Genomic DNA, 19992 nt, shown 5'->3' with positions numbered 1-19992 from the left:
TATGGCAGTTGCTGTGTGATCACAATAAATAAATAATTTAAAAACCATGGACTTGATTTGAAAAAGCTAAATGGTTGTAAAAAAAAGTCACACTTGTGTTGTTTGCAGTCATTGGGAATGAATGAGAAATACGCAAAAATGCAGAGAATTTTTTGTGTACAAACTACAAATGATTCAACAAACTGTATAAGACATTATTGTAAGAAACATGTATATCATATGTAGATCACAATAAAATTAAATAAGACATTATTGGGGGAAAAAAACTATCGTTTGCAATTGGGAATTTTAACACATTGAGTCCCAAAGAATAACTGTACCTACAGAAATTTCTTGTGAAATTGCCGACCACCCTGAAAGTCATAATTTGCAGTCTAAGTTTCACATTTTCCAATATGCAGCAGCTGGCACTTAAAGGCTAAAGTCTATAATTTCTCCTTTCAGACTTGCTAAATTATGGTACACAATAAAAATAATAATAATTCATTACATTTATATAGCGCTTTTCTAGGCACTCAAAGCGCTTACGTAGTCGGGGGCATCTCCTCATCCACCACTAGTGTGCAGCATCCACCTGGATGATGCGACGGCAGCCATAGTGCGCCAGTACGCCCACCATACACCAGCTTACTGGTGGAGAGGAGACAGAGTGATGACGCCAATCAGCAGATATGGGGATTGTTATAATTCATTTCCATTCTGTTTAACAGTACAAAATTCAAGATTTGTTTTTCAATTAAAATGTTTTATTCATCTGTACACTTTATATAAATGTAAATCACCATTCAAATACAAAAAAAAAAAATTTAATATGCATGTAGTGTGCAATACTAACAAAGGCGAGAAATGAATAATTAAATAACAAAACTTGATGTATTCAGCAGTCTTGTATAAAGTCTTGAGGATATGTGCATATAAAATTACAATTTCAAATCAAACTGGATTCTTCCTTAGAATATCAGGAACATCAAAATAACGCCTAAACATGCTAAATAAAATTGTTCCTGGGGATTTTGTGATTGCAAGCACAAATGTACAAAACAAGGGATAGTCTAGTAAAAGAGGATTGAATGTCCTTCCAAAAAATTATACTCCTGATAAAACTCCTAAAAACAAGTGGTAAAATAACTTTACAAGAGGCAGATCTATTTTACAGATCATCTGCAATGACAAATATGATAAGCATTTTCAAAATGATTGGCATAACAGCTGCCAAATCTGAAGTTTTGTATCAGCTGGCTTCTTAGGTTAAATGGGTTAATCATTCTTGAGAGCAAAGATCTCATAAGAACACAGAATTTGTATAAATACATATTTGGTTCAACAGTGTTTGAGGTCTGCATTTATTATAAAGTCACAGGAGTGAAATGAATATAGTTTCAATGTTTTTCTCCCTTCTTCATATGGCTGGGAAACATCCTATATATTGCAGCCATCTTCATAAGGAGGTGGAAGCTCTGTCAAAAAGAAATAAAATCAAATTAAATCACCATGTAACACTTCGACACCTAAAGCACAATCCAACATAATAAAAATAAAAACTTTAAATATTAACTTTAAATTTAATTAATTATATATAATAAATAGATATATATACATTTGAAATACAAATTTGAATTAATATCTCTCTCTCTCTATCTATATATTTATTTATTTATTTATTTTTCCGGATTATAGATTTTATATGATGTGATCCATCCTTTACCTTCCTTTACCACTCAAAAGGTTTCAGTGGAATGATTATGTCATACCATGTGGATATGCTGAACTCCTATAGTTTGGAGGCAAGCTCGCTGGAGAGGACATTTGATTTGCGTCTTGAGGGATGGTGGATGAACTTAAGGGGGGTGCTGATGGGCCAAGGGAGCTCGGTCTCTGTCTGAAGCTGAGTCCAGGAGCGTAGCTGAATGCATTGGGAGACACTGGAGTCTGGGAACCATGCAGTGGACTTTTTGGCATTTCCTCATTGTAGTTAGCCACACCTGGGAGCTCTGGGTACAGATCAGAAAGAGGCGCACTGGGGGACGTGTAGGAGCTGCGAGGCCTGGGTTTTGGTGCAGGTTTTGGGGTTGTGCGTGGTGGCAGGCTGTGAGGGGCAGATTCGGCGGGAGCAGCAACAGGAGAAGGGGAAAGTGCAGGGGCAGGGGTGGGGTTGTTACGTGGGGCTGGCATGGGTGGAACTGCCCGGGAGGGGGGAGGCAGAGTTGGATCAACTGCAACACTTCCAATGTAAATGGGCAGAGTTAATGACACCTCTGGGTATTTCAAATAGACCTGGAAAAGCAGAGATGAACATCCAGATGAGATCCAATGAAAGGAAGGAAGCAGGAAATACCAAAATGCAATTTGCATGAACTTCTGATAAAATGCACATCTCTGATATACATGTTCCCAGTGATTATGTACAGCCACATATCATTTAACGCTCCACAAAGGAGAAAAATACTCAGAGGAAAGAAAAGTGTCACACTTTAAATTACATTGTTATCTTAATATATGTGTAACAATAACTTCATTTAAATAATCACCTGAATATAGTAGCAGATCTGGATGAGGTTTCCATCAGTCAGGGAGGACAGTTGAAGAGGAGGTACAATAATCTGCTCTTTCCATTCAGTTTTTTGTCCACCCTTAACTCCAGGTCCTTCAACCTCTGCTACTGACCGCAAATCATATGTCGGCTTCTTGGTATTATACGTAATTTTCTAAAATGAAGAGACGAGCAATAGTGAGGATCATATCATAATACTGAACAAAGGTGTACCTGCATATTCAATCACAACTATAAATGAAGCCATATCAGTCAACAACAAATCTGAATTTACAGTACACTACTGTTCAAATGTTTGGAGTCAGTAAGATGTTTTCATATATAAATATTTTCACACACTATACTGAATTGTTTTAACTAACTGAAAACATTTAGTCTTAAAATATAATGTAATGTAGTTAGTGTCATCTTACCTGCATTAGACTGGCAACCACATGACCTGTTGACTTCTCAGATTTGTTTTCAATCTCAGCGAACACTTTAATGATCTCTCCAGCGATATATCCTCGCATGTCAGTCTTAGCTTTCAGCTCCACTGTCCCATTCTTCACAAGCATGTATGAGAAATTCTTGGTTACAGAAGATGAGCTAGGTTCCTGAACAAAGAAAATATTAAAAAGCATAGTAATGTAAATCACTGGTAGTAAACAACATAGTACAATTAGCATATAAGATATCAGAATTAAGGATATTCAAATTTGTGGTTGTTTTCTTTTTGCCAGTTTAGCCTATGGAGTTCTATATGGCACATTTACCTGTATACCAGGTATTTCATTCAGGTTGACTGTGTTCGTCATAGAGAAGGGCTTCTCTATCTTGTAGTCTTTTGCAAAACGAGGTGTGTCTATGAAAGCCCGAACTCTGTATATAATCTGTCCATAAGGCCCTTCAAATGATGTTGGTGCAGCAGCTACAAAAGAGAGGATTAGAGAGGTTTGTGGATCTTCCCTGCAGGTGCATATAAATGAATGGAAAAAAATAAAGGACAATGCTAATAATTTAGTTACTTCTCATAACCAAAGTTTGGACTTTTGCATTAGAACAATGTTCTTTTCAAGCAAAAGGCCGGGTGCATTATCCAATAAGCACAAATATTTTTTGAAAGGCTGAAAACCACAAAAGCCAATGTTACAGAATAAGAGTGCCGTTGTTCGGTTAGGGGGAGCTGAAAAGTCTCAGATAATAGACAAACAGCAGATGGAGGTTTCAAATATGAAATCCAGAATGCAGCAGCGAGGGTTGTCTTCAATGAGCCAAAAAAAGCTCACGTTACTCCTCTCTTCATCAGGTTACACTGGCTACCAGTAGCCGCTTGCATCAAATTCAAGGTACTGATGCTTGCCTACAAGACGACCACTGGCACGGCACCAACATACCTAAACTCACTAGTTCAATCTTATGTGCCCTCCAGAAGTTTGTGCTATGCAAGTGAATGACGCCTTGTGGTGCCATCCCAAAGATGTTAAAAATCACTCTCACAGACCTTTTCCTGGACTGTGGCCAGCTGGTGTAATGACCTCCCAGTCTTTACTCATTTTCAAGAAACATCTAAAGACTCATCTTTTTTTGCCAGCACTTAACCAACTAATACTAGCACTTTTCCTTCTTTTCATTTATATATATATATAAAAAAAAAAAAAAACCTGGCTATGCGTTCTGTACTAGATTAACTGAGACTTGTCATGGCACTTGTATACTGTTGTTGTTCTCTTGTTGACCTGACTGCTTCTGTTGTTCTCATTTGTAAGTCGCTTTGGATAAAAGCGTCTGCTAAATGATTACGTGTAAATGTAAATAGCAGCCCCAGACAATAAGAGCAGCGATGGGTTGGGGTGTGTCTTAGTTTCACATTGTGAAAAGAGTGAATAAAATGAACAAAAATTAAGGAATGCAGTTCCACTTTTAGCTGTATGAAAATTAACTACCTTTCAAACTCTTTTTAAATTTTATGTAACAAAAAAATGCTACTTTTTAATAAATGCTGTTCTTTCAAACAATCTATTTATCAAATAACCCTGAAAAAATGTATCACAGTTTCCACAAAAATATTAAATAGCACAAGCATTTTCAACAATGACATAAGAAATCTCTCTTGAGCACCAAATCAGCATATTAGAATGATTTCTGAATGATCATGGGATACTGAAGACTGGAGAAATGACTGCTGAAAATGTTGTATTTGGTTATACAAAGATGACATTGACTTTTTTTAATGTTGTTCTGTTGCTGTGGATAAACATAAACAGTGGTTAATCTCTGACACTGCTTGAAGAAATGTGGGGTGACAGGTCAGCTCAATTACATAAAACCGTCTCTCACCTGGCAAGAGAAACTTAAAGGGAAAACTGTGTTCGCCATCTTTCAGAGTTCCTGAGAAACAGACAGAGAGAAACTGTAAGGGATTTGAACAAGCATCCTACCATTTAATGTGTGAGCGAGACCATGACTCCTGTGTACCTTTATCTGCTATTGAGACTGAGCTGCTGAAGTACTGTTCCTCCTCTGTCCAGTCGGTGTCATTTGATTTGCTGGTCACTCCACAGAAGCCCTGGCAGTTCACTTTGATTTCTGATTATGAAATAAAGACATAGTTTCAGTCAAAAGAATCAAGCAGTGACCCCAGACCCTTTTTACTGGGACACGAGCCCCCAGAAAAATACTGCTGTACCCCACTAAAATTTTATTGATAAATCCTTGTCATTGAAGATTACTGTACAAACCCGAGAATCCTTCTTTGTGATAATCAGCTGTTTAGAATCAGAACTTATACAGTACAGACCAAAAGTTTGGAAACATTACTATTTTTAATGTTTTTGAAAGAAGTTTCTTCTGCTCATCAAGCCTGCATTTATTTGATCAAAAATACAGAAAAAAAATGTAATATTGTGATATATTATTACAATTTAAAATAATTGTGTTTAAATTTTTTATACTTTAAATTATCATTTATTTCTGTGATGCAAAGCTGAATTTTTAGGATCATTATCACATGATCCTTTAGAAATCATTCCAATATGATGATTCATTATCAAAGTTGGAAACAGTTCTGCTGCTTAATATTTTTTCAGAACATGTGATACTTTTTTAGGATACTTTGATGAATAAAAAGTAAAAAAAAAAAAAAAAAAAAAGCTATGTTTTTAAAATATAAATATTTTGTAATAACAATATACACTACTGGTCAGTAATTTGGGGTCAGTCATTTTTTTCTTCTTTTTAAATAAAATCAATACTTTTATTCAGCAAGGATGTGTTAAATTGATAAAAAAAAAGTGATATTAAAGAAAATATATTATTAGAATATATATTATTAGAATTGTTTTTTTGAATAAATGCAGTTCTTTTTAACCTTTTATTCATCAAATATATTAGACAGCAGAACTGTTTCCAACACTCATAATAAATCAGAATATTAGAATGATTTCTAAATGATCATGTGATAGACTGGATGTTACATGTGACACTGAAGGCTGGAGTAATGATGCTGAAAATTCAGCTTTGCATCACAGGAATAAATAATTTTTTTAAAGTATATTCAAATAGAAAACTATTATTTTAAGTTGTAATAATATTTTACAATATTACTGTTTTTTCTGTATTTTTGACCAAATAAATGCAGGCTTGATGAGCAGAAGAAACTTCTTTCAAAAACATTAAAAATAGTAATGTTTCCAAACTTTTGGTCTGTATTGTATTTGTATATATATATATATATATATAAGCACACTTTTTTGCTAGGGTTCTGTGCTACAGTACTGATTAAAAACTATGACAACCCTGGTGACAAGAAATGCATCACTGCATGAGGTAATGTTGATTTCCTGACAACAGCTAGGCTTTTTAGAAGAATATTTCATTAGGGTCAGTACATGATGACTGGGATTGTCTGGGACCAAGATGACAACATTGTTCCTTTATTGAAACTTAAATTGACCTCACTACAACTTTACCAGCAGGACGTTTCATTAAAACATTCAGACTGCCATAGTAACAGACATTTGCTGTCAACAAAGGAGGCCCAGGACACACACATAGCATCAAGGTTAAAGAACTTACTTCTTATTTCTCAATACATTTTCTGCAACCTTTTGAGTCATTGTTACAGGAAAAAAAAACGTCTTGCTGCATGACGAAATTAACATCGGGGACAGTAGAAATGTTTTGCAATTAAATTTTTGGTAACACTTTCTATGAAGCCCCCGTTTTATTGTATTCTGTATTCTTTTAGTGTATTCTTATTTATAAGTGGTCTTTGTTTTCTTTAAGTAAAGTAACATTTTAACAATGTATAATCAAAATATAATCGATTGTAAGTTAAGTGGATGCATTGTGTAATATAAATCACCATACTCTTAAAAGCTATGCTATAACCACAAATAAGTAAATATTATAATGCATTAAAACTATTGATATGATTACTCATAACAATAGTTTGAGAGGAGATGATACAACATAGTATAAGGATATTATACATTTGTTATAAAGCCTTTAGAAAACTCTTATAATGTATTATAAATACGAGCTTCATTTAAAGTATAGTTACCAAATTTTTATTTTTAACGAGGAAAACCTGACAATGTTTTACTTTTACAGTTGTTATTGTAGGTAAATGCATATATTTTTGCAGAATAACCTGTATAAAGTCAGTCTGCATTTTGTACCTAGTTAACACCACAAGTTTAAATTGATTACATATTAGATTACATGACTAGTTCAATGAAAATCTAAATATACTTAAAATAGTGTGAAAAATTGTTTCTTTCTTTAAAACCCTTGTCTTGGTGATTCTATTTCTTTGCTGTGCTTTATTTCTTACACTTTTATTTCTTACACCTTTTCTCTCTCTCTAACCCCAAGACACACATAAGCAACCATGAGACATATGTCAGAAGAGACTCCAGTAAGAAACTTGGTGAACAACAACAACATCTGGAATCTAAAGATCTCATGATCGGTCACTCTGACTTATTGAACAGAATGTGAGTGGTACTAAACTGAAACAAAATAACTGTTGTATAGGTAGAAACGTAAAAAAAACGTATTAAAAAAGCATCTGCTATAGATTAATAAACCTGAAAAAAGGCAAAATAATTGGTCATGTCAAAAAAATAAATAAAAATAAATAAACTATTTTAACAATTTAATAAAAAAATAAATAAAGACTCAAATCTATTTTATATATATATATATATATATATATATATATATATATATATATATATATATATATATATATATATATATATATATATATATTCGGCTGATTTCTCCATTAAGTTGTAATGGTGACTGTGTGTGATTGTTACAATTGTTATCTTGATCCGGAATGTGAGCGAACCAGTCCGGTGAGTATTCTTCATCATCAACATCTCGGCTCAAACAATAGACCAGCCCCAAACCACTGACATAACCACATGACGTGGTTTCTCATATTACTGTAAAACTCATCATTATATCTGGTGTAACTTTTTTCGAACTATCATCTGACTGCACTCTTGACTCATTTTAGTCTTATCACATTTGCCCAGCCCACAGCAGTTCTCAAAACGTGTGAAAACAAACACACTTTTAATTACACTTCCTTGTTCACACTGATAGTTGTTTTTTTACAAATGTATTTATTTACATAGAAATTGTGTCATTTTATGGATATTCAGAGACATTTCACCTTGATCCCATGGCCAAGACAAGGCCCAAAGTCAAACAGTAACTGCATTGTCTTTCTTGGCAGTAGATTTGGCTGGTTATTCTTATATTTGTTTTATGGGTGTAGATACACAAGTCAGCGCTCTATGTATCTGTATAATGGATATGAAAATACATTCGATATGCAAATTGCAAGTAACAAAGCCTTGTACTTTTTTGACAGCTAGTCCCATTAATTGATATAACATCCCCAAACCTATTCTGCACATATCAGAAAAGTCACATATTAATGGGATCTTTAAAGCTTACATTCCTTCAAGTATCTAAATCACCGCAGTTTTATTTTGTGCTAATCAAACATTTTACAGGATATGTAATACAGACTGTTGGGTTTAGCGGTGTCAGGAAGTCTGACCTTAAAATGCACAGGTAGACTGCAAGCACTGAGACTAGACGAAACAGGTGCTGGTATCAACATGTGGTGGGTGAGAAGCACTACACCTTTTTTGTACCAAGCAGTCTGACTAGAATTTCAGCAAATTGTTTTTATGTATGATATTGAGAGCAGATTTGAAAATCGGATTTGTTGGACGATTTAAAAGATGTTTCAAGGTCTAATGATCGACTCGCTGCTGAAGGTTCAAAGCATAAATATGCAAATTAGGCGCTCGGAAAAATGCCCATGTTTTAAAACCATACGTTTGTTTCCTTGAACTATTTTTCATTGACAAATCTTTTGTGAAATACAGGTCTTCATACACTTAATTTTCTCAGTCGCTGTTTTAAAATGCTGAAACTGATAAACCAAAAATGCGGTTAGTTCACCTGGCAAGGTATTGAGAAACAGAGTAGGACTAGAGTAGGCTATACACAGGGGCGTCGGACTGGGGGTAAAACCAGTACTGATTACCAGGGCCCCAAAGGAGGAGAGAGCCCCAACCGGTTACTGGCTTTCACGGAAATCTCGGAAAACTAAGACAAAAACGAAAGACGTTATGCACTATTTCGCGTTGGCATGTCAGTAAAAGATTCGCCACGAGTTTCGCTCACAACAGTCCTCGATGCGCGAGAACATAAAAACCGACTCTACATGCGCGTGCCTAGGCAAACAACCAGTGGCCTAACATTTAAAGTTACTTCTGATACACAAGCGGGGTACTTTAAGAAGTGAACATGTTTCGAAACTTTTAAAAATCATCTAGAGAAAACACAATGGGTGGCTGCGGTCGGTTTGCGATAGCTTGAGTCTTTTGTATACTTACCTTTACATTGTATTGGCTGTGCAGTTGAGATTTTCAGAATTCCGGAGATGGATTCACCTGGACTATAAACTGTTTTGTTGTTATTAAGAGTTATTTCGAATACCTGAAGCTTCCCCATTCTGTCCTTTATCCACCGTGAACAGGTGGGTGAGCGAAACTGATCGACAAGGAAAGGAAATGTTTAGCCTACCTGTGGCCAACGTCACGCAGATAATGTCCTGACGTCACTCGGAGTCGAGAAAAAACAATCACATAAACTGACTCACATGAATTTACTAGTGTTTCGGGCCATATGGATTACTTCCCCTCGAAGATTGCTCCTCTTTCAGAAATAGAGAATATTCCAGTTAAACATAAATTGACATATTTAGGTGTAATATTTTGTAAAAATGAAAAACAAAAGAATTCAGTTAAATTCTGAACCAATTATTGAAAAAAAATAAATGTAATTTGTGGTTATTCATGGACATCTCAATATTTGGAAGGGTTTTACTGTTTAAGGCGGAAGGTAGGCTATATCTAGATCTGTTTATACATTATTATGGTTAGATGTGCCTCCCAAGATTAGGCCTACTAAAGATATAGATCAGATTCTTTATAACTTTATTTGAAGGAAAAAAAATCATTATTTAAAAAAGGAGGTAATTTGTTATCCTAAAGAACAAGGGGGGCTGGAGGTCTTAGATTATAATACTCTCAAATACACTTTTAAAATTAAATGGTTGATAGAGGTTATGACGAATACAGAAAGTCATTGGAATGTTTTTCCTAATTATATATTTCATTCTCTTGGAGGCATAGACTTTTTGTTGAAATGTAATTTTTCTGTTGCCAAAATTCCTGTTAAATTGGCCGGTTTACACAGTGTTTTGTTTGTTAGCCGAGGTAGATCCTTTTTCCTCTAAATTATTCAACGAAAATTATCCCCATAACAGGTGCAAACAATGGTTCTTACCTCTGGAACTCCGTTGAACGACCAAAGGACCTGGCTTCTTCCCCGACGCCACACCCGCTCAGCTGGGACGAACCTCTTAAGGCTGAATAATGAATGTCCAATTATACAATTATGTCATCTATATGTTCATATGAATTACTCAGAGACTCTTCATTTAATAAAGTTTAAACGCATCACCATCTGGGATGGCTTCGCTTTATTAATAGACAATAATTCATAAGCAAATCAAACATATGAAAATAACAGCGAGAAAGTCTTCACCACGGGGTACGGCCGCCATCTCAACACTTCGGGACCTTTTATAGCCCCTGTGCATAATTCACACATCAATCCCCTCCTTCTCATTACTCTCCATTTAGCCATCATATATATTCTCCCCCACAAATATAACACATCTTAAAAACATAGTATCAAAAATTCAAATTGGAGAAGTCTGTAGGGGTTGGTTTACCATACATCATTGAAATATGATCAGATATAACTTTCTTCGTAAGCATAGCTATTTGGCCTGACCTGTGTTAACCACACAGATCATGCCCGCATGTTAGTATAGCAAGCAGTATAGCTGGGAAGATGTTCCATTTTGCACCCAGGATGCAAAATGTATCGCCTTCCTCTTTCCATCTTCTGCACAGCATAGCATACAACACTTTTACATCATGAAAATATCAGGTGTTAAAAAAAATACATAAAAACGTATCTTCTTGTAGCTAGAGTCTTAAGTTGGCAATGACTTTAAAGTTTGCAACTCGATACTGATCCTATTATAGTCAGCCATCTCTTTTATCACCTTCATTATTTTTTTATTCAAAGTTTCTTGCTTCCGCATCAACCTGATCACAGTTCTCAATTTGAAATCCATATGATGTTGATGTTCCAAGTCTCTTCTTTGCTTTTCGATGTTTTCCCACTTTCGCTTGTTTTTTGGCTCTCTTGCTTTCTTCTGCTTGTAGCCCTTGAATGATGAGATCATTTTTCACAATTTCCTAATTCTTTCAACAGACAAGGCCTGTTAGCATGGAAATTGGTGTATAAGAACAATTTTTCACCCCACAACTGTTTATATGGAATAACAAGGGCATATTATTTAAAAACAATTCTTCATTCTATCATACTTGGTTCAAGGAAAGTATTATTTTAATAAGACGGTTAGTTAATTCCCATGTTTACTTGTTGTTGTATACTGAATTTCTTCAGAAATTTCAAGTTAAACCGAGAGAATTTGCTATTGTTTTTGATGCAATTCCAAAGAGTGTGATGTTACTTTTAAAAAAATGTAATTTAAAAGAAGTCAGCATGGTAAATCATTGTGGAAACATTTTCATTGAAAATATTGATGTTTTAAAACAACAGTGTTACAATAAGAATAGCCTATAAGGATGCTCTTTGTTCTGTGTCCTTACTTGGAGCAAGATGTTTTTTTGGTCTTCTTTATTTGGTAATATCTCTTGAATTAAAGCATGGAAACTGCCAAATAAGTTTTGTATCAATAACAAAATTAAGGAGGTGTCTTATAAAATACTTCATAGAATTGATATTGCTAAACATTTGGAAAGATTTAAGCTTAATATTTCATATACCTTTGAATTGTGTGATCAAGAAAAAGAAACTTTTTTGCCTCTTTTTTTTCCATTGTATTTACTCGAGATTATTTTGGAAGGATAATGGAGTCTATGATAGAAATGTGTCAAGTCAAGTCACCTTTATTTATATAGCGCTTTAAACAAAATACATTGCGTCAAAGCAACTGAACAACATTCATTAGGAAAACAGTGTGTCAATAATGCAAAATGATAGTTAAAGGCAGATCATCATTGAATTCAGTGATGTCATCTTTGTTCAGTTAAATAGTGTCTGTGCATTTATTTGCAATCAAGTCAACTCTTGTCAACTCTATCGCTGTAGATGAAGTGACCCCAACCAAGCAAGCCAGAGGCGACAGCGGCAAGGAACCGAAACTCCATCGGTGACAGAATGGAGAAAAAACCTTGGGAGAAACCAGGCTCAGTTGGGGAGCCAGCCTCTGACCAGAAGAAACCAGTAGTTCAATTCCAGGCTGCAGCAAAGTCAGATTGTGCAGAAGAATCATCTGTTTCTTGTGGTCTTGTCCTGGTGCTCCTCTGAGACAAGGTCTTTACAGGGGGTCTGTATCTGGGGCTCTAGTTGTCCTGGTCTCCACTGTCTTTCAGGGCAGTAGAGGTCCTTTCTAGGTGCTGATCCACCATCTGGTCTGGATACGTACTGGATCCGGGTGACTGCAGTGACCCTCTGATCTGGAAACAGACTGGATCTGGTGGCCACGGTGACCTCGGAACAAGAGAGAAATAGACAAATATTAGTGTAGATGCCATTCTTCTAATGATGTAGCAAGTACATAGGGTGTTATGGGAAGTGTTTCCGGTTCCGGTTTACCTAATTAATGCAGCCTAAAAATCCTTTAACGGATTTGGATATTAAAAGCATATTAGTATGTTATGTGTAAGCCAGGTTAAAGAGATGGGTATTTAATCTAGATTTAAACTGCAAGAGTGTGTCTGCCTCCAGAACAATGTTAGGTAGGTTATTCCAGAGTTTAGGCACCAAATAGGAAAAGGATCTGCCGACCACAGTTGATTTTGATATTCTAGGTATTATCAAATTGCCTGAGTTTTGAGAACGTAGCGGACGTAGAGGATTATAATGTAAAAGGAGCTCATTCAAATACTGAGGTGCTAAACCATTCAGGGCTTTATAGGTAATAAGCAATATTTTAAAATCTATACGATGCTTGATAGGGAGCCAGTGCAGTGTTGACAGGACCGGGCTAATATGGTCATACTTCCTGGTTCTAGTAAGAACTCTTGCTGCTGCATTTTGGACTAGCTGTAGTTTGTTTACTAAGCGTGCAGAACAACCACCCAATAAAGCATTACAATTATTTAACCTTGAGGTCATAAATGCATGTATTAACGTTTCTGCATTTGACATTGAGAGCATAGGCCGTAATTTAGATATATTTTTGAGAATGTGGGCTCAAGAGAAAGTGGGCTCAATGTAAACCAAATTTTGCACATTTTATAAATAACTTTAAATTATATGTAAATCTCTTGGAACAAACAAAAAACAAAAAAACAATGAAAACGAAATGCTCTGAAATCACTGAAATGTACGTTCTTTTTTCTCTCTCTCTCTCTTTTTTCTTTTCTCTCTGGCAGCTAATGTTATTTGATCATGTGAATATGTAATACCTCATGTTCTTGTGTCATTGAATTAATAAAGCATTTAAAAAAACAACTGATTCACTTCTTAAATATCTTTTTATTACAGTACAAATAAGAAAAGTTTAACAAAACATGGGAAATTTTAATGCTTGATGTTTTGAAAAATGTTTACACGGCTACTTTTTACAAAACATTAACAAATTACAAATCTAAACAGGTCTTTCTGTTTATTTAGTTGCAGTCACATATTAGCATTGCTGGTTATTTGAAATGTCAATACTATCTACAATTCAAAATATGAGTTTTATTTATACAGTCTGAAAGGTTCAGCTGAATAAGACTTTCAAAGCTTCTTTCTGCATGTAGTTATCATTAGCATGTTTTGAAGGGTTGGTTATTTTAACCATTTTTAATGCATTCTACAGCATTGATGTTAGCAGAAACTGTAAAAACAGTGGAGGCCACAGTAACATTTTCTGTCAAATTCACAAAACCATTGCAAGACTACATTTAAAATAGGATAAAATAGCCTGGTAAAATAGGATAATACAGGACAAATAAATATATTAAGGCCAAAAAGATTTTAAGTGTAATCTTGCAGTAGACTGCTTATCAAAGCACCATTAAAGATACCATGAAATCAAAATGAAGAGTGTTTTGGACATTAAGTTCATATGCCCATATAATCTTTAACTTCCCCTTCCCCTTATCTCTTGGCACGTTCACTTGCGTGAGATCAGAACATTTGATCACAATTTTCATTTCATGCTGACTTACCTAATGCCCTAAGAGACAGTAGAAAACAACATTTCTGTTTACACTTTAAATTGTTGTTTCTGGCTCAGTTTTGTTTTCGACATTGTGTCTGCCTCCTATTACTCTAAGAGATCTTCTGAATGCTTCGGTAAAATTACTTGAGCCAAAAAAGTAAATGAGGGGATCCAGACAGCAGTTGATTCCTGCCAGTATATAGCATGCATAATATGCTGTTTCCAATTGCAACATGAGTCTGCATTTAGTAGGATGATACTTTTTCACAACTACTCCTATAGTCCGAACAACATTGAGAGGAAGAAAGCAGAGGCCAAATATGACTAGACATATCCCTATCATCCTCAGGGACTTAGTCTTGACTGCTTGGCCTTTAAAAGAATTTATGTTAATGCGGGACACTGAGCTTGCCAGGCGACTGTAGCAAAATACTGATATACTTAAGGGTAAAATACACCAAAAGAAGAAAATCACAAAGTTAATAGTGAAGTAAGCATCTGTCAGAGTTTTTTGATGAATAGAAAGACACTGCTCATGTGTTTCTTCATTGGTAACAGGAAGCAGCCATCCATAGAAAATGCCAATTATTATCAGAAAACACCAAATCCCAACACACAGCTTCTTCACAAATACCTTCCTTTTTATCAACGAGGAGCGGTTGAAGTGAACCACAAACACATATCGATGAATGCTAATGAGTGTGAGGAAGATCACACTGCCATTGAAGTGGATGCTGAGCACAGCGATCTTCAGCTGGCAGGCGAATTTCCCAAAAATCCAGTTGCTATCCAAGGCAAAATACACTGCCATCAGTGGGGTGAGTGGAGTGATGATGGCGTCGGATAGAGCCAGATTAAACTGTAGAACGGCTCCAGAGTTCCATTTGTGAATGCGGCAGGTGAAGACCCACAGGCTGAATCCATTGAGCAGAAGGCCCAGCAGATAGACCAGACTGAGGACCACAACCAGAGACATGTGCTGAGGCTCAGGAGCGCATGCATTCCCATGGATTGTGTTGTGTGGAACTGTGGTGTTCATCTTAGAAGAATGGCACTGTGCAGAAGAAGAAATTTTTTTTTTTTTTTTTTTTTCCCCTCCCAAAATATTTTTTCTCTCTCTCATTAAAAAAAAATCTGAAGGGAGAAGAAGGTTTTTGAACAGAGACAAAAAGTTTTGAACAGAGAAAGTGTTTTTTGGAAAGAAAAGAGAGAGAGAGAGAGAGAGAGAGAGAGAGAGAGAGAGAATCTTAGGAGGTTCAGGATGGAACTAAGACACTGTATTGCAGACAAACCCTCTAAATGTCTAAAAACAATAATTTAATTAAAAGGTTTTTAAACTCTATTTGAATGAAATAACTGATGTCCTATTTAGCAGTTTTGCCTCTAAGTGCCATCTGAAATCACATAATCAGGCTGAGGATTCTATGTTTAGGTTCAGTAATTTTGCAATGTATAGGTTCTTTTCTATGCCATTAAGTGAAATCAATGAACATAAATAGAAGCCTGATAATTTACTAATTTTAGATGAAAATTTCAGATGGCACTTAGATTCTTTTGCATCTTAAACTCTTCATACACACACACACACACACACACACACACACACACACACACACACACACACACACACACATCTGAATAATAACATAGAACACTTACCAGGTCATGCAACACTCCCCTCAAAATGCAATGAAATATGTAAATTGTATGACGAAGTGACTAAATGAAAAACACAGTTTTACCTGAACATTTCAGTATAAGTGTACATGATAAAAAGGAACTAAGACAGGATTTCCTTTTATTATTCAGCAGTCATTGACGTAAGCTCCACCCTTATCTACCAATATCACAACTTCGTCAGTGAGGTGCTTTAAGAACATCAGCCTCATGATTCACGGATTTTAAGACACTTTAAAGAAGGTATAACCATTTTTCCATGCAATGGGTCTGATGTTGCTTACAAATTGAATGTCAATGAAGTAAAAATAATTCTATAACAATAAATAATCTTATCAGCTGCACTTCAGCACAATCATTAACAAACATAATCAGTCACTTCATAAAAGTAATAAAATAAATAATGTATTAAATTAATTAAATATAAGCCTATATATGAAATTCCACTGCAATTAAAAAAAAAGTTATTTGCAATATCAGCACAAATTACCAACACACACACACACACAAATGTACTCTAAATGTCCACTGTTGTGGCTAGTGTGAAGAAGGGACATCGAACCCACTAGATGACTGTAGCAGATCACAGAAACAATGAATGCTAGAAGTAATCCAGAAATGAGGACAGTGACGTTTACAATTAAATAAAAGTCAGTGCTGTCCTTGGTGAATGCTGAGGCATAAAGTGTGATTGTCCACTGTGCTTGTGGCTAAAATCTCTGCTCCTTTAAACCAATACAAAAAGCCATTCTCCAACACAGAGCTTCTGGACAAAGTCCTTTCGATTAATGTAATAGTCTTGGTTGAACTACGACCGCATAGCGGTGAATGATACTGAGAGTCAGAAGCAGAACAAATTAAAATAATGTTTGCAACTTATAATGTTTAATTAAATCAATAAATTAATTTTTTTTCTTGACAACTTTGAAAATTAGCCATTAGGGTTAGGGTTGAAATTAGTTAGAACATCTTTTTATTTTTGTTTGCACATATGAACGAAAATTCCACTGTTCCACAAAAATACTGCACTATACTAAACATGTACCACAAAATCGGTATACAAATATAGATATAATAAAAATTGCAACAGTGTTCATTTAAAATAATATAACACTAAAAGGAATGACAGCAGCATATAAATATTAAATAATGCACACAGTAATTAGCATAATCTAAAACAAAATGATTGCAGTATAGTTGTTGTTGAGGCTGACTTCTGTTTTTAGAGTGTTTGATTATAACACATAGTCGTGGAATAAGAAATGTAAACAATGAGTAACACTTCAAAACAGACTTTATTGAGAACACAGAAGTTGAACATCACGTTACACAAGACAATAACCAACAAAGGACAGAACCGAATAGGTGGACAGTAATGAAGTACATTTACTTGATTACTGTACTTTAACACACTTTTTGAGTATCTGTACTTTTCTTGAGTATTATTTTTTCTAGAAACTTTTGACTTTAACTTTACTACATTTGAAAGACAGATATCATACTTTTCACTCCACTACATTTCTATGAAGTTCCTCAAAGTAGAAAGTTGTTACTATAGCAGCTTTGAAGCAATATTTAACAGACATAGGTGTGCTTTCTGGGTAGTTAATGAGTAACCATAGAAACTAATGAGAACTCATAACAGACATGACAGGAATATAACTGTAACAGTTATCTAGCGATCTGTTCATTTATTTTATGTTGGACATATATAACTTTTTTTTTTATAAATTAATGGGTTAAACTTTTATGTTAAGTCTGTGCACACTAATTTATTTAGGTTTATATAGCAACAAATAATTTTATTGTTTTTATGAAAATAATAGTTCTACCCTAAGATGACTCTTGGGTAAAATCCCCCAGGGGCATGTAGTTGCTGGTATTTTATCATTTTATTTTACAATCCTTATTGCAGTTATTTTTACTAATTTTGTTTCAGACATATTCATTGTTCATCACTGAGTGCAATCATTCCTTCTGAATTCATGGCCTTTTGCATCAAATAGAACTATAAATGTGTTTTATAAAGAGGACTCAAGTGTGAAAACACCTTCAGATACAGGTACAGAAAGAACCTAGAAGATACGGATCTTCATGATATTTAATATACCGGATTTAAAGGTCATCTGAGGTAAACAGATGCTTTGAATATTAACATTTATGAATGGTTCCACAACAGAAAACTGGTGCCAAACAAATTTTTTTTAGCTTTTTTTTTTACCTTTGAGTCCATCCAAGAGAAGCCTAAAAGATAGCAGGAAACAATAATTCTGAAGACTTCTGTAAGGCATTATGTATGGCCACTGAAGACTTCCTGTGAACATTTAAATCATATTTTATAGCTCTAAGGGACCAAGATGTTTGATGCTATCTTTAATGTAGGTGACATAAAGCTTGCAAGGGAGGTGCACACAAACTTGAACTGCAAAAGCGTAACTTTTAAGAGCATGCTAAAGAGTTGCACCATTTTGTATTCGGCTACAGTAAAAGTGAAAAACATAATGTAGGCCCATAGTTAGATCATTTGAGAATGTGGAAGTGAAAATAAGGATGGCAAGTAAATGCATTAGGCCTATATGCTTTCTACATAGCTCATCAACTCAACAGTGATATTTAGTTTTTTATGTAACAGTTTCATAACTATTTAAAGATTATCAAATACACACTTTGTCTGTTTTAGATGGTAAGTTCTTTTTTTAATCAAGTGTTTCTTTATAACTGCCAAGGATGTGACGCTTGCTACAGGTCACCCACAAATCAAGTGAAAAGTCATAAAAGTCCGGGGATGGCTTGAATGCACACAAAAAAAGTGCACTAATGCCATGCATAACTAATTACATAGTAAACAGTTAGTTGCCAACTGTGGCAATTAACTGCCTGAGCCAGGATGAAGATAAAACCAGCCAAGTCACCTAGTCGCTTGATCTGGAAAGGAGTCAGGAAGGATGACATCTCACTCTCAATTGATTGCGAGGAACTCCCATGCCTCATAGATCAACCAGTGAGAAGTTAAGAAAGGCTTTTTACAGAAGACGTGCCTGACAAGCACATACTCAAACTCAAGGTCTGGTGTTACCGATTCACTCTGTATCATCATCTAATGTGGCCCCTCAAACTGTGTGACATCACTCCATCAGCAGTCCAGAAGACTGACTCAAAGGCTGCTAACAATCTGGAAATAACTGCCCCGAAGTCTGTCAAACACAGCCCTGTTTGAAAGAAACAACCTGAGGCTCCCAATGAAATCCATCAGTTTAGGCCACATTTTTGAACAGAGTAGTGGGGAAAATGTTGACATTGAGGTCATGTGTCAGAAGAGAAAATATTGTCAGCATATGAAAACATTCTGCAGAAAGAGTCCATGGAGGAGGCCTTGGGCAGCTGTAACATTCGACGAATAATGAAATGAGGCAGCCTTGGTGCTGCGAGGCAAGTATGATGTTGTCCGAACTGACAGAACAGGGACGAGTAGACTGAATTACCAGGACATTCGAGACTTGCAAACAAGATGGTAACACAGGAACTATTTACAAGATTAAAATGCTTTTAAATTTTCATACGTTTAAATGTCTGAGGCCATACTGAAAATCTGTGATGTTATTTTATTTTAAAACTCTTATAAATTTGAAGTTAAAGAATGTAAGGCAAGGAAACACGGTGACAAAATAATTAAGAGCTTCTGTTAAACTAGGTGTCCTAAAATACTCTTCTAATGAAGAGTGATTGCGTGGGAGGAGAACAGATATGTCACAACAATCGCTGCATAGACAGTAAAATAGGCTTTTTTTAACTGAAGTAAAAAGAGGAATAGTTCATCATCTCTGGGGGTGCTTGATGTGTTCTCGGTTTCAAAAGTGAGCATGTTTCTCTTTTATATATTTTTGCAATTGCTATTTATTTTAACCAGTGCTTTTATGAGATAAACACTTTT

At 35.2% G+C, this 19992-nt stretch overlaps 2 protein-coding genes across 3 annotated transcripts; both read right to left on the bottom strand.

Moving 5' to 3' along the window:
- Positions 1-1264: 1264 nt before the first annotated feature.
- On the bottom strand, positions 1265-9647 carry LOC132139713 (arrestin domain-containing protein 1-like). 2 transcript variants are annotated; one of them, XM_059548287.1, is made up of 8 exons: positions 9460-9647; positions 5009-5119; positions 4871-4921; positions 3307-3461; positions 2965-3147; positions 2529-2705; positions 1706-2274; positions 1265-1457 (listed from the first exon to the last, which is right to left on the bottom strand). In XM_059548287.1, exons 1-7 carry the CDS (start codon positions 9575-9577, stop codon positions 1741-1743), a joined length of 1329 nt encoding a protein of 442 aa, XP_059404270.1. In that variant the 5' UTR covers positions 9578-9647; the 3' UTR covers positions 1265-1457; positions 1706-1740. The 2 variants fall into 2 exon arrangements, with proteins under 2 accessions (XP_059404270.1, XP_059404269.1); XM_059548286.1 differs by having other exon boundaries at positions 1752-2274.
- Positions 9648-13755: 4108 nt separating this feature from the next.
- LOC132130920 (lysophosphatidic acid receptor 6-like) lies at positions 13756-16160 on the bottom strand. The gene is made up of 2 exons (XM_059542800.1): positions 16044-16160; positions 13756-15438 (listed from the first exon to the last, which is right to left on the bottom strand). Exon 2 carries the CDS (start codon positions 15421-15423, stop codon positions 14437-14439), a length of 987 nt encoding a protein of 328 aa, XP_059398783.1. The 5' UTR covers positions 15424-15438; positions 16044-16160; the 3' UTR covers positions 13756-14436.
- Between the last annotated feature and the right edge of the window lie 3832 nt (positions 16161-19992).

This window comes from Carassius carassius, chromosome 4 (genome assembly GCF_963082965.1).
Source record: "Carassius carassius chromosome 4, fCarCar2.1, whole genome shotgun sequence".
Classification (NCBI taxonomy): Eukaryota; Metazoa; Chordata; class Actinopteri; order Cypriniformes; family Cyprinidae; genus Carassius; species Carassius carassius.
Note: the sequence above shows the minus strand (reverse complement) of the source record. Positions and strands in the feature narration are given on the sequence as shown.

Excerpts from the sequence above, each read along its gene's own strand:
- LOC132139713 (XM_059548286.1), bottom strand. The coding sequence starts at position 9,577 with ATGGGGAAGCTTCAGGTATTCGAAATAACTCTTAATAACAACAAAACA. Across the intron at positions 5,120-9,459 it reads ACAGCCAATACAATGTAAAG|AAATCAAAGTGAACTGCCAG; the intron begins GTAAGTATACAA and ends TTTCATAATCAG. Across the intron at positions 2,275-2,528 it reads AGATCTGCTACTATATTCAG|GTCTATTTGAAATACCCAGA; the intron begins GTGATTATTTAA and ends CTGCTTTTCCAG.
- LOC132130920 (XM_059542800.1), bottom strand. The coding sequence starts at position 15,423 with ATGAACACCACAGTTCCACACAACACAATCCATGGGAATGCATGCGCT.